This window comes from Channa argus, chromosome 9 (assembly GCF_033026475.1).
Source record: "Channa argus isolate prfri chromosome 9, Channa argus male v1.0, whole genome shotgun sequence".
Lineage (NCBI taxonomy): Eukaryota > Metazoa > Chordata > Actinopteri > Anabantiformes > Channidae > Channa > Channa argus.
In genome coordinates, this window is record NC_090205.1 from 4,639,251 (window position 1) to 4,654,491 (window position 15,241).

A 15,241-nucleotide genomic window follows, 5' to 3' on the forward strand; every position below is an offset into this window, starting at 1 on the left:
GTCTTCACACAGGAGGCGTTGAGGAGCTGTGGGAAGCAGAGTTCAGTTTCCTCAAAGGTCTCCATCACAACAGAGGAGAAGCTGCTGAGCTCCAGCAGCTTTTTGACTAAATCTTTCTATCATGCATCTCATTTATTTCTATCCTCCTCCCTCCTCCTGTCCACTGCTGTTTTGGTGACATAGCCTAACCCGTCATTTGTTAGTGTTTAACCGGACTCCAGTCTTGCTCTAACCCTAAACAGTTACCTCTGACTACTGCTGAGCTTTGAGCATCTTCATGTTGTTTATGACAAAGTCTGTTCACATAATCATTTCTGTTATGTTGTATTTGATGCACATGAATTTTTCTCAAAACACTTGGTTCGCCAGCAGCTTTGAAAAATTAACACCAGAGCAGCTTTAAACTAGCTGTTTTTTTTTTTAAAACTGTTTTCCTCCTTTCCTACTCTTCATGTTACCTATGTTAACTCCTACATGAAATCTGAAGGACAGGTTGGCACATCCAAGTCCATGGAGCTGCTTTTTTCCCCACGTAGCCTCAGCAATGGTCTTCTTTTCCCCTTTCTCGCAGATGTCCTTGCATTTGTCTTCACTCAAAAATCAACCACATAAAAACATGACCTCAGTTCATGGGATCGCAGTTTTGGTTTGCTTGTCCGACACTGCTCACTTTTCCCCGGTTTTCTCCCTGTCTTCATGTTTAACGTGCAAAACATTTCGTGTCACTAGAGCACAAAATTCACTAGATATTTTAACAGTTTATTGGTTACATTTTTAAACCGGTACCTTTAAAATAAAACCAATCTATTTAACAGGAAACAGCTTGAAGCTTTAGATTGTAGCTTTTTGTAGGGGTTTGCTAATAAAAGAACATGTAAAGTGCTATTTTCTGTGGGTCACAGATTTCAGTGACTGGGTACAAATTTCCTTCACTGCTCTTCTAATATACGTATAGATAAAAATGCCTTCAAATTTCAGCTAGAAGTGCAGCATGAACCTTAATTTCTTTTTATTTATGTTCTGCTTCCTTAAGTTGTTACTGTGGCCAAAAGACTGTGAATGAGAACGAACAAACCCCAAATACAACACAAATTCTGTGAGAGTATTATCTTGTAATATGCACAGTGTAAATGCACATACGTGTAAACCGATGAGCCAGAACAATGTGACTTTGCATTGGTACTCTGTCACTGGCCTGTGTTATGCAGCACTACATTTCTCCTTCATCAAAAACATTTACTCAAAGAACTGATTATCTGTGTCTCAGACTTTGAGATGTGCTGGTTTTATACAGTCATGTAAAAGTGTTTATGTAAAGGCTAGATGTCGTCATTTTACCAAACCTTTTTAAAGTTCATGGTGTAAATACACATCCCTGATCACAATCTAGAGCATGTTGGCTTCACAGGAGTCAGGCTCCAGTATCTTAAGTGTAAACATGAGTTCCATTGATTTCCTAAACCAGGGGTAAAAAAAGACATAGATCAAGGGATTTAGACAGGAGTTAAAATAGTACAAACATATTACAAAGGCAGCAGATGAAGCGTTCATCAAGTTATCTTGGCTTGAAAGAGCCACACAGTAATATGGACAGAGACATATTAGAAACACGACTACAACGACACCGAGAGTCCTGGCTGCTTTCAGTTCAGACTTGTTAACTGTTACTTTCATTGAACCCTGGAGTGAGACAGCTGCAATGTGAGACCTCATGGCTCGAGCCTGAGACACAGCCACCACAAAGACTCTCATATACAGAACTACGATAACAGTGATGGGAACTATGAAGGAAAAAAATAGATCTGCAACCCCAGCAATTTCATTTATGACAAATATACAGTCTCCATAGCAGGAATTATAGCGACCCGGCTGCTCCAGGTTATCCTTCAGAATCAGAGTTTGAAAGATCACAGAGCAAATCCAACACAGACAAACACAGATCTTAACTCTGTTTTTTGTGACTTTGGTGGAGTATTGCAGAGGATCACAAACAGCCACATATCGGTCAATAGATATGAGAACCATTGTTCCCACTGCAGTAGAGGAAATAATGTAATCCAGATATTGATACAGAGCACACATAAAGTTCCCTAGGAACCAGCAACCGTCAATGAGTATAATTTGATAAAATAGGAGAAGGCCCTCAAAGAAATCTGAGACAGCCAGAGAGAGGAGGAGGAGGTTGGTGGGAGTGTGGAGCTGCCTGCAGAGGAAGATCAGAGACATGCACATCATTCTTTTCATTATAAACTATCACTTAGATAAAAGACAAACAATTAAATGCATAAACATATACATAGTTTTTGGAAAAATTACCACTTTCTTCTGTATTTTTGATTAATTGATTATCATTTCATTACCGCAAACAGTTTCAATAATTTAATGAAAAATGTGAATACTTGAAATGGGAGATCGAAATCACGATCAGCAGGTTGAGAATTGCAGTGAGGAGAGCGATGGAGAACAGCGCGGTGTAAGTCAGCACGGCCTCAAAGTGAGGACGCTTTGTCTTCATACAGGAGGTGTTGAGCTGTGGAAAGCAGAGCTCAGTTTGCCCCACGATCTCCATCACGGACAGTCAGAGATGCACCTTAGCTTTCTGCCTTGTGCCTTTTTTTATCTCTATCCATCCCACCCACCACTCCTCACACCTCTGTGCCAGTTTTTCTCTCCATAGAGACTGATGCCTCTTGTTTTTATTTTCATCCATTTCAGACTTTGTGGTCTGTGTGTTTTTATCTGCGGCTGTGGTCAATGTTGGCAGGAATAAATCCCTAAAAGTGGTCCAACCAGTCATTCTCTAATCATTCAGGGTTGTACCAGGATTATCTGTGTTGCCTTACTTCTCTGCTTCAGTATGAACTTGTCTGGCGTATTGTCTGTATCACTGCATGTGTGTGTGGCCATTCAAATATGTCCCCTTTAGGTTTAGTGTATCTATTAAACTGCCATTAGGATGGAAGCAGTTCTCCAACATATCATTCAAAACAACGTGTCTCTCTCTAACATGGAGTAAATGCACTATATCTTTACAGGATAGAATTATCTAGATAAACTTACAAGGTTAATTCTACACAGCTTCTAAAAGACCAAAATATGTACAGGGGTAAAGAAAATGGGGCCGCTCCCTTCCTGTGTTAGTCTGGTTCTACTGCTGTACCCACACAAAACCTCCTAAAGCCCCTATCTGGTTTCACATTATAAGCCCATTTAAAACATTCATTCAGAAGCATTAATGTAGTGACTTTTCTATGGAGGTCACATGTTGTTTAGGGTACATCTGCATACTCCAGGACTTCATGTTAATCCTGTTAGATGTACCCCAGCTAACACAGGGTAGCACATGCTACACATCTCTGTGGCTCAGCACACAAAAAATGTGGTGCATTTAACAGACGTCAGAAAGGTTTAATCCTAAAATTATTTGCTTTAGCGAAAATACATGGGGGTGATGAAATCACACATCACAACACCACAGATCTTCACAGCAATGAAAATGGGAGTATTTTAAGGTTACATGTGAATACACATACAGACAATATATTAATAAGCCAAAAAGTTATGACTACCAGGGCTACAGTCCAAAGGTCCATTTTATTACCCAGCAGGGTGAAATATTTCAGAGATGTGACATAACCATTGTGTACTTTGTTGTGCACTGGATCTTTGAAGTGGCGTTTTAATTGACAACAAAAGTAATTTGGAATCTTGTTAAAGGTTGTTTATACCTATGCCACAGTAGTTTTTATGTTGGTTTGGATTTGGTCTATTTGTAATTTGTTCCACCTCGGATGATTGCTGGGAGAACCCCACAAGCTGTTTTGGAAGTCTACCAAGGTTTCTAGATGATATTTTGTAGCCCTTCACAATATTACAAGTATCCATCCTTCATTCAACGTGGTGACTACTTAAACTCCAGTTTATCTCAGACTTTGGCATCAACATTCTGTTGTAAAATAATCTATGGGATTTACATAATCTCAGAGTGGCCATAATTGTTTGACTCATGTACATGATCTCTATTGTAAAGTTTTCATTCATTTACTATACTTGTCACCATGACCGAGAACATTCACAGTGTCTCTGTACATTATGTTGGCGTCACAGGAGTCAGGCTGAAATATTTTTAGTGTAACGATGAGCTTAATTGATTTTCTAAACCAGGGGTAAAAAAGGGCATAAATCACAGGGTTTAGACAGGAATTGAAAGAGTACACACATATTGTAAAGGCGGCAGATGAAGCATTCAGCAAGTTGTCTTCTCCTGTGAGAGCCACACAGTAATATGGGCAGAGACATATAAGAAACACAACTATAACAACACAAAGAGTCCTGGCAGCTTTCAGTTCAGATTTTCTAGCTGTTACTTTCATTGAATGCTGGGAGACAGCAGCAATGTGAGACCTCATGGCTCGAGCCTGAGACACAGCCACCACAAACACTCTCATATACAGAACTATGATGACAGTGATGGGAACAATGAAGGAAATAGTAAGATCTGCAACCCCAGCAGTGTGGTTAATGAAAAACATACACTCACCAAAGCAGGAGTTGTGCATGCCTGCTTGTAACAGGACATCCCTCAGAATCAGAGTTTGAAAGATCACAGAACAAATCCAACACAGACAAACACAGATCTCAACTCTTTTTTGGGTGATTTTGCTGGAGTATTGCAGAGGATCACAAACAGCGACGTAACGGTCAACAGATATGAGAACCATGGTTCCTACGGAGACCGAGGAAATAATGTAATCCAGATACTGATACAGAGAACACATGAGGTCACCCAGGTACCAGCAGCCATCTATGAGCTCAATCTGAACGAACAAGAGGAGGCCAACGAAGAAATCTGAGACAGCCAGAGAGAGGAGGAGGAAGTTGGTGGGAGTGTGGAGCTGCCTGGAGAGAAAGATCAGGAAGTATATGTTTCGTTATTTACAACATAATGTATCATTCAGGTAAAAGCGAACATTAAAAAAGTAAAACAGCATTTGGACATAACTACAATTTTAAATAATCTTTTTTTCACAAATCACTATTGTTTTTACATTCACGACCTACAGTTGAAAAAATCGTTTGAAATACTTGAAGTGGGAGATGGAGATGATGACCAGCAGGTTGAGAAACATGGTGAGCAGAGAGATGGAGAAGACCAGAATGCAAATAAACATGGTCTCAAACTGAGAATGTTTTGTCTTCATACAGGAAGCATTGAGGAGCTGTGGGAAGCAGAGTTCAGGTTCCTCATAGGTCTCCATCACCAGAGAGGAGAAGCTGCTGAGCTCTGGCAGCTTTTTGACTAAGAGCTTGTGTCATACATCTTATTTATCTCTATCCTCCCTACTCACCCCTCCTGCTTCCTCAGCTCGCTGCCATTTTTCTCTCTAGTGAGACTGAAGTTGTACAGCATGTTTTCTCATCTTCCTGTGGTCTGTATTATATCCATGTCTTTGGTTGACGTGGGCAAGAGATCATTACATTTTGTTATCCCAGCAGGTACTAGAACTATCCCAAACACTGTAAATGACATGGAATGTTAGGCTAGATTTTACAGTGTCATGACCATTTAAAGTGACCGTGTAAATCAAACTTTAACTTTAAATCATATTATTCTAAATTTTTTTTTTGCCGCTGAGCTGGCAGCACTGATCACGACTGGCTCATCGGGCTTGACAGCAGGGCACTGTTTGATTGACAAATTATTGTCAAATACTGCTTTTGTGTAAGAAGGGGGCAGGACACCTACAATTTGATTGGATATACATGTGGGTTGCTTTGCAAAGTGACCACTCAAATTTGACTAATTACTAAAATGTATGTAGGATTCATCAAGCCTTCGGTATCTACTTGCAAAATAACATGTTGGAGACCCCAGCTCTAGTCTATGTCATGGCCAACACAGAGAGACTTACAAAGGCAGACAACCATTCACGCTCACATTAACACCTACCAGCAATTTAGAGTCACCAATAAACCTAACATGCACATCTTTGGACTGTCCTCGAAAACCTGAGGAACTAAACCCACTCAAGCACGAGGAGGACATGCAAATTCCACACAGGAAGTTGAAACTAGCTGGGGATTTAAACTGAGACCTTCTAGCTGTGGGGAAGCAGGGCTAACAACTCCACCACCATGGTGCTCAAGGAATTTCATGGTAACATGTATGTGTAACATGTATCAATAAGGACAATAATGATTCTATTCTGTTATTCTGTTCTTTAACAGAAAACAAGTCCAAAACTGGCTTTTTTAAATTTGATGTTGCAGCCCCACACTACAGATTAAAAAAAAAAAAGTTTTCATTGATCAATGATCTCAGTACCCCACCCCACCCCACAAGGTGAAAATTCAATTTTAGAAATGTCTGTAAATTTATTCAAAATTAAAAACCTGAAATATCACATATACATAAGTATATAGGCCCGTTGCAAGAAAAATCTGAATTTAGCTCAGGTGCCTTCCATTTCTCTTGAACGTTGCTCAATGAAAACATGTTCCACAGTCCTGAGGACCTCAGACTGGACTGGAGGTTCACCCTCCAACATTACAACAATCCTAAGCATACAGCCAGGACACTGGAGGAGTAGCTTAGGACAACTCTGAATGTCCTAGAGTGTCCCAGGCCGAGCCCTGACACCAGTCCCCATCCAACCCGACTGAGGTTGAGAGGATTTGTAAAAACAAAAATCCAGGTGTGCATAGCTTGTTGCATCATACTAAAAAAGACCCAAGGCTGTATTTGCTGCCAAAGTACTGAGCAAAGAGGGGTTTTTTTATTTTTAATAAAGCTAAAAGTATTCTGTTTTCACTGTGTCATTATAGGCTGCTGAAAGAAAAGTGGTTTAAAAGATTACAGTGGTTCTTAAAAGTTTTTCTCTGTTTCTGCATATAAGTCCTAAAACTACATCAAGGTAACCCAACAAACCAAATGTAGTTACATAACATTACTTATTGTGGAACACTAATCTAACCGTAAACCTCAATATTTAAATATAAATCGGATCAGATAGATCATATTTGTGCAAAAATAATTATAACAGATTCATAAGATTTCAAGCAGCTTTCCATAGTCATTTCTACAATGTTTCTAGATAATGACCGTTTGAATATTTTGTGCCAGCAAGGTGTGGAAAGACACCTCAGCTACTCCTTTTTACTTTATGATAATGTAAAGGGTGGACTGGACAAACTTAATAGTATGTTGGGCATCTGAAATTCATTTTAAAATATTTATTTCTCCTTTCTGGTGCCCCTCCAGTTAAAGTTTAAAACAGCCCTGCATTTGCCGCGAGCAAATACTTTTGCAGTGTGTTTACAGTATGTTGGCCTCAAACGAGTACGGCTGAAATATCTGGAGTGTAACAATGAGTTTCATTGATTTTCTAAACCAGGGGTAGAAAAAAGCATAGATCATAGGGTTTAGACAGGAGTTAAAAGTGTACAAACACACTACAAAGGTATACGAAGGAGATGAAGTGTTCATCGAGTTTTCTTGGCCTGTAAGAGCCACACAATAATAAGGACAGAGACACATGAGGAAAACCAATATAACAACACCAAGAGTCCTGGCTGCTTTCAGTTCAGACTTTTTAGCCGTTACTTGTGTTGAACCCTGGAGTGAGACACTTGCAATATGAGACCTCATGGCTCGAGCCTGAGACACAGCCACCACAAACACTCTCATATACAGAACTATGATGACAGTGATGGGAACAATAAATGAAAAAGTAACATCTGCAAGTCCAGCAATGTAGTTAGTGACAATAACACACTCACCAACACAGGAGTTATACCTGCCTGGCTGCTGCAAGTTATCCTGCAGAATCAGACTTTGAAAGATCACAGAACAAATCCAACAGAGACAAACACAGATTTGAACTCGTTTTTGTGTTACTTCATTGGAGTAATGCAGAGGATAACAAATAGCCACATAGCGGTCAACGGATATGAGGACCATGGTTCCTACAGAGGTAGAAGTAATAATGGCTGCTAAATACTGATACAGAGTACACATAATGTCACCGAGGAACCAACAGCCATCTATCAGCATGATTTGAAAGAACAAGAGAGGAGCCACAAAAAAATCGGAGACACCGAGGGACAGGAGGAGGAGGTTGGTAGATGTGTAGAGCTGCCTGCAGAGGAAAAGCAACAACAAGCAATGTATCATTATTTATAATTATTAATGAAATTAAAGACAAAACAGACCAAAATACAAACATTCTGTGGAAACAAATGCTGTTTTCCTTCTACTTTTGATTAGATGGTTCCAATTTGTTTCATCAGAAAGAACTCTTATTTAACAAGTTTTGCAAGTTGAAGAAAGTTTTAGATACTTGAAGTGGGAGATGGAGATGATGACCATTAGGTTGAGAGATGCAGTCAGCAGAGAGACAGAAAAAAGAAGAATGTAAGTCAGCATGGCCTCAAGGTGAGGATGCTTCTGCTTCATGCAGGAGGCATTGAGGAGCTGTGGGAAGCAGAGTTCAGGTTCCTCCAAGGTCTCCATCACCAGAGAGGAGAAGCTGCTGAGCTCCGGCAGCGTTTTGACCAAACCTTAATGTTACACATTTAATTTATCACTATCTTTCCTACGCTCCCCTCCTCCCTCCCCCATTCTGCTACCGTTGTTCTTTCCTTAGAGATTGAATTATGTCATCCTCACTTGTCTCCCTCTTTGGCATGGGGGCTGTGGTCTGTCATATGTCCACCTCTGCCACGTCTGTGGTTAAAATTTGCAGCTCGTAAAAGCTGCTCAGCGTGGGAGACCATTGTTACTTTTATCATTAGATGTTTCATTCAGATTATAATCCACAGCACATCACATGCAAAGTAATGCTGACAATGTTACCTGTCCATTCAATTTTATTCCATTAAAAAATCCAATTTCAAAAAAAGTTCAAAAAAATGAATTATTTTTTCTAAAATGCAGTATAAACTTCAAATCAAATCAAGTTTGTGAGGAATGTTCTAGAGGTGAAAAGAGTATCAGAAGGGGTGATGAGTCTGAAAATTGATGAGGCTGGAAATTCAAGGCGTGACGTTCAATGTTTTTAGTGGTTAGTTGATGAGAATGTGATGGGCAGGTTTGGTTTTCAGGACAGGAATGCAGAAGACTTTGCAAAGAGGATGGAAATGGCTGTAGTGAACACTTTCTTCCAGAAGAGGGAGGAACATAGGGTGACGTACAAAAGCGGATGTAGAAGCACTCAGGTGGACTACATCTTGTGTAGACGCTGTAATCTGAAAGAGATCAGTGACTGTAAACCATTGGTAGAGGAGAGTGTAGCCAGACAACACAGGATGGTGGTGTGTAAAATGATGCTGGTGGTGAGGAAGAAGAAGAGGACTAAGGCAGAGCAGAGGGCGAAGTGGTGGAAGTTGAAAAAGGAAGAATGTTGTGTAGTTTTCAGGGAGGAGCTGAGACAGACTCTGAGTGGTCTGGAGGTACAGCTAATGTGATCAGGGAGACAGGTCGGAGGATACTCGGTGTGTCATCAGGAATGAGGAAAGTGGACAACGAGGAAGTTCGGGAGTGTATACAGGGAAAGAGGTTAGCTAAGAAGAAGTGGGACACTGAGAGGACTGAAGAGAGTAGACAGGAGCACAGGGAGATACAGCGTAAGGTGAAGATAGAGGTGGCAAAGGCCAAACAAAGAGCATATGAGGACTTGTATGTTAGGTTGTACAATAAAGAGAGAGAGGTGGATTTGTACAGGTTGGTGAGACAAAGAGATAGAGATGGGAAGGATGTGCAGCAGGTTAGTGTGATTAAAGATAAGGATGGAAATGTATTGACAGGTGCCAGGAGTGTGATGGGAAGATGGAAGGAAACCTTGGAAGAGTTGATGAATGAGGAAAATGAAAGGGAACAAAGAGTAGAAGAGGTGACTGGTGTGGAGCAGGAAGTAGCAAAGATTAGCAAGAGTCAAATGAGGAGGACGTTGAAGAGGATGAAGAGTGGAAAGGCAGTTGGTCCTGATGACAAACCTGTGGAGGTATGGAAGTGTCTAGGAGAGGTGGCAGTAGAGTTTCTGACTCGTTTGTTTAACAAGATCTTGGAGAGTGAGAGGATGCTGAGGACTGGAGGAGAAGTGTACTGGTGCACATTTTTTGTCCAGATGTGTTGGCACAGTGTACAGTGCCATGGAAACGGCATCCTCTGTGCTCCTATTGCTGCGGTAGGCAAACTGGTGAGAGTCAATTGTATGGATGGCAGAGAGTCCTTCAGGTGTGCCAGGACCAGCCGCTCAAAGCACTTCATGACAATAGGTGTCAGAGCTACAGGGTGGTAGTTGTTCAGACAGTTTGGGGTGGAGTGTTTTGGCACAGGCACGATGGAGGTGCTTTTAAAGCATGTCGGCACAGCTGCTTGGGCAAGAGACAGGTTGAAAATGTCTGTGAAAACCCCAGCGAGCTGCTCAGCACATGCCTTGAGTACACAACCAGGGATGTTGTCTGGTCCAGCGGCTTTGTGCACACTGATCCAGCTCAGTGTGCTGCAGACGTCTGTCGTGGAGAGTGTGATTGGTCAAGTGAGGGTTTGAGCTTGATATCGGTGTTTTGTCTCCCTCAACGGGTGCATAAAAGCCATTAAGCTTGTTTAAGAAGAGGACATCAGTGGCTGTGGGGGTTAAGTGGGTGGTTTTGTAGTCACTGATGGCCTGGATGCCCTGCCACATGCATCGAGGGTCGGAGTTGGAAAAGTGCTCCTCTATCTTTAGCTTGTAGCAGTGCTTGGCCTTTTCGATGCCCCTCTTCAGGTTTGCTCTGGATGTACTGTAGGCCTGTGCATCCCCTGATCTGAAGGCAGTGTTGCGTGCCTTCAACAGGAGGAACAAAGAAAGGTGATCTGACTGTCCTAGGTGGGGGAGGGGGGTTGCGACGTAAGCTCCAGCCATGTTTGTGTAAACATGGTCTAGGGTTTTGTTTCCTCTGGTGTAGCAGGAAACATGCTGGTGAAATTTGCGAAGCACTGCCTTTAAGTTTGAGTGATTAAAATCACCAGCAACAATAAACGCAGCATCTCGGTGAGTGGCCTGTTGTTTACTGATGGCTGCGTGAAGTTCTTTCATAGCAAGCCTGGCATCAGCATCCGGGGGAACGTAGGCCCACGTAGGCTGCTGTTATAATGTTCGAAGTGAACTCCCGCGGCAGATAAAACGGTCTGCATTTAACAATGAGAAACTCAAGGTTGGCTGAACAATGAGTCATGACAATAACAGAGTTCATGCACCAAGCTTTGTAATCGTAAATGCACAATCCACCACCTCTGGTCTTGCCGGAGCCATCTTGTGTTCTGTGTGTGGCATCCTGCCAGCTCGATGGTGTTGTCCGCTGTGCCGCTGTGTAGCCACGTTTCCATGAAGATAAAAACATTGCAGTTCGAAAGTCTCTTACTGTATGTGATGTTGAGTCGAATCTCCTCCATTTTGTTCACCAGTGATCTTACACTGGCGAGGAAAATGGAGGGTAACGGGAGCCGGTGTGGCGTTAGCTTTAGCTTAGTTCTTATTCCTCCGCACTCCCCCAGACTTTGTGTACAATCTCCGCGCCACCTGCGGGCGCTTCCGCCCGGCTGGGTAGAGTGAATCGCCCCAGGTGTTCGAAGGTTGTCGAAAAAAAAGTCTGGAATTCGCAAACCAATATCCAAAAGCTCAAGTGGGGTGTACGATGTTAAGGTACAGCTGTTCTGCACGAGCAGACCCAAGATGAGCAAGAGAAGTAGTGCAAAATTGCAGAATCTGGAGAGACCCCGGGCCCCATCGAGGCGAGCAAAACATAATTAATGTGCGGCACAAGTTCCCTCCTTTCTGCCACAACATCATCCCCAGACTGTTAAAACCAGCCCCTATGTAAAGGTGAGTGCAAAACAGTCTGTGGAGGGTTTGAGAAGGGGAAACACAAAAAAAGACAGTTGGAGCGTGATAATGATCAATGTACACACAACTCTTCACATTTGTGCACATGAGTGGGAAATTTAGCCTTGTGAAATATTTTTTACCTTCTGTTTATGCACACTCAAATTTTGAATAACACATGACGCCATAAAGATGCCTCTAAACTTACCTAAACTGCCATGTTATTAGTCGGCCATTCTTGTTTCTCATACATCCACCCACCCACCCACTCCTGTTTCTGGTTGTTTCTCTCCATTCTATTGTTTCCATAGAGCCCGAAGGTCTGTCGTGCATAGAGTAATAAAACCAAATCCTTTCCAAACTAAGCTTGTTCTAGTCCATGGTTTCCAGTCATTCCATCCTCCATCACTGTTCCTATTCAGCAGAATAAACTCTTGATCCAACTAATACTGATAGTAACATAGTTATCAAGCCTTTTTCCCATGACACCTTTGTGTGAGAGTCCAGACTGAACACTGGCCACGAAGATGCTTGATAAAACTTGCTGATGTGGGTCCAGTGTTAACTCACAGCCCACCACTTCCCACATGTCTGTTAGCATTCACGAAGCCAGACACCACTTCTGTTCGGGATGAGTGATTTGCTCTGGTTCTTTCTAGCTTTGGTCTAAGGTGCTCAGAGTGATATGTTTGCAGTGATTATTTATATCCTGTAATGACTGACAGCTAGACAACAGGTTCACAAATGTAAATCCATGTACAAATGTTTATACAAAGTTTTGATGTTTTTACTTTACCCACACTTTTATATTATCTTCCTGTACAGTTTTATGCCCTATAGGAAAAGAGGCCACTGTTGGCTCTGGCATGAATTCTACTTTAACAAGTCTATACTGTCTCACTTTTTAGGTTAAAACTATGAAAAAGGTGATAATTCTACCATGTGTTTTGTATTGAGGTCAAATTGGGTAGTGGGGTTGTATTGGAATGCAGAAACTGAGAAATGATAACCTTTTAAGTAGAATTCATGGCAGAGTCACTGTATTGGATTGCATTAAATTGCCCGGGTGGTCGTAATGTGGTGCCATCAAGTCATTTTAGACACGCTGCCTTTGTTGTTGTAATACTCTTGTCCATCACACCTTCTTTTCTTATGGACACACTTTTTTAAAAATGACTGAAGAATCTCTCTTAAAGAGGCTTGAAGGAAGAATTCTGGTTTTCCACAGTATATGTTTTACTTTAAAATTTGCTAGCATAACTGGGGAAAAGCTTGAAAACACAAAGTATAAAAATGCTCTGGATGTCCTTGAATTGTACCGCTGCTCTATAGAATGTTGGCCTTACTGGAGTCAGGATGAAATATCTTAAGTGTAACAATGAGTTTAATTGATCTTCTGAACCAGCTGTAAAACAATGCATAGATTAGAGGGTTTAGACATGAATTAAGAGTGTACAAAGATGATATGAAGGCATATAATCCAGATGAAGCATCTATCGAGTTATCTTGGCTTGAAAGAGCCACACAGTAATATGGACAGAGACATATTAGAAACACAACTATAACGACACCAAGAGTCCTGGCTGCTTTCAGCTCAGATTTTTTTGCTGTTACTTTTGTTGAACGCTGGAGTGAGACAGCTGCAACGTGAGACCTCATGGCTCGAGCCTGAGACACAGCCACCACAAACACTCTCATATACAGAACTACAATAACAATTACAGGAATAATGAAAGAAAAAATAACGTCTGCAAGTCCAGCAATGTAGTTTGTGACAATGACACACTCACCAATGCAGGACTTATACCTGCCCGGCTGATGAAGGTTTTCCATCAGAATCAGACTTTGAAAGATCACAGAACAAATCCAACAGAGACAAACACAGACTTGAACTCGCTTGTGTGTGACTTCAGTAACGTAATGGAAGGGATAACAAATGGCCACATAACGGTCAACAGATATGAGTATCATGGCTCCTACTGAGGCAGAGGTGACAACAGCTGTTACATACTGATATAAAGAACACATAAGGTCACCAAATAACCAGCAGCCATCTATGAGCATAATTTGAAACAGCAGAAGAGGAGCCACGAAGAAATCTGAGATGGCCAGAGAGAGTAGGAGGAAGTTGGTGGAACCGTGGAGCTGCCTGCAGAGAAAGATCAGGACATATTTATTATTATTTACAATATAAATCATCATTGAGATAAAAGCAAAGAGAAAAGATGCTGGAAGATGATAAGAAAATGCAGAAAAAATATGAATCTATATATAATCTACATAAAAACTTTCTTGCCTACAAACACAATAATAAATTGACAGAATATTTAGATACTTGAAGTGGGAGATGGAGATGATGACCAGCAGGTTGAGAAAAGCTGTGAGCAGAGAGACAGAGAACAGCAGAAAGTAAATCAGCATGGTCTCAAAGTGAGGACGCTTTGTCTTCGCACAGGAGGCGTTGAGGAGCTGTGGGAAGCAGAGTTCAGTTTCCCCAAAGGTCTCCATCACCAGAGGAGAAGATGCTGAGCTCTGGCAGTGTCTTACCAAAGCTTTTGGTCACACAGCTGATTTATCTCCTCCCCAACACACTCCCAGCTTCCCCCACCTCTGCTGCTGTGTTTCTCATCCAAATGAGATTCTTCTAACTTTCTGGAACGCCGCTTCCTTTCTAACTTTCGTGTTGCCTGTTTTAAGTTGCGTGTTTGCAAACTATACCATGGAGATCACCTCTTCTGGTTTACTGCCTTATTTTTTTAGACGGGCATTACTATTGAGTATTGTACGTAGTGAGGCTGCAGAATTGTCAACAAGATAATCAACTTGTGCAGGAGTAACATTAAAGGTGGCTACTGTCCATGGTATTGACATATGGGGAAGCAAATGAGGAAAGAAAAATTTCTTTAAATTTGTTGACAGCTTTTTCACTTAAGCATCTGCTATAGTGGAATTTTTCCCCTAACTGCTGTATAGTCCGTTATTGTAAATTCAAATGTTATTAGAAAATGGTCAGACAGAAGAGAGTTGTGAGGAAATATGGTTAAATTATCCGTTTCAATTCCATATGTAAGGACAAGGTCTAAGCTGTGACTAAAACAATGAGTGGGTTTATTTACATTTTGGGAAAAACCAATTAAATCTAGTAATAAATTAAACAGTGCTGAGACAGTTACTGTCAGCATCTACATCAATGCTAAAGTCACCCACTATAATGACTTTATCTGTACTAAGCACTAAATCAGACAGAAAATCAAAAACTCTGAATAAGGGACTGGAGGACGGTACACGATAACAAATAATAGTGTTTTTTGAGTTTTCCAGTTTGGGTGTGAAAGACTAAGAGTCTTCTTTCTTCTTTTCCTTTCGGCTGCTCCCTT

The 15,241-nt window shown here is 41.3% G+C and overlaps 2 protein-coding genes across 2 annotated transcripts; both read right to left on the minus strand.

The window, feature by feature from the left end:
• Positions 1-1,386: 1,386 nt before the first annotated feature.
• On the minus strand, positions 1,387-2,569 carry LOC137133442 (trace amine-associated receptor 8a-like). The gene is made up of 2 exons (XM_067517102.1): positions 2,400-2,569; positions 1,387-2,203 (listed from the first exon to the last, which is right to left on the minus strand). Exons 1-2 carry the CDS (start codon positions 2,567-2,569, stop codon positions 1,387-1,389), a joined length of 987 nt encoding a protein of 328 aa, XP_067373203.1.
• Positions 2,570-13,190: 10,621 nt separating this feature from the next.
• LOC137132950 (trace amine-associated receptor 4-like) lies at positions 13,191-14,372 on the minus strand. The gene is made up of 2 exons (XM_067515985.1): positions 14,200-14,372; positions 13,191-14,013 (listed from the first exon to the last, which is right to left on the minus strand). Exons 1-2 carry the CDS (start codon positions 14,370-14,372, stop codon positions 13,191-13,193), a joined length of 996 nt encoding a protein of 331 aa, XP_067372086.1.
• Between the last annotated feature and the right edge of the window lie 869 nt (positions 14,373-15,241).

Excerpts from the sequence above, each read along its gene's own strand:
- LOC137133442 (XM_067517102.1), bottom strand. The coding sequence starts at position 2,569 with ATGGAGATCGTGGGGCAAACTGAGCTCTGCTTTCCACAGCTCAACACC. Across the intron at positions 2,204-2,399 it reads ATTTCGATCTCCCATTTCAA|GCAGCTCCACACTCCCACCA; the intron begins GTATTCACATTT and ends CTTCCTCTGCAG.
- LOC137132950 (XM_067515985.1), bottom strand. The coding sequence starts at position 14,372 with ATGGAGACCTTTGGGGAAACTGAACTCTGCTTCCCACAGCTCCTCAAC. Across the intron at positions 14,014-14,199 it reads ATCTCCATCTCCCACTTCAA|GCAGCTCCACGGTTCCACCA; the intron begins GTATCTAAATAT and ends CTTTCTCTGCAG.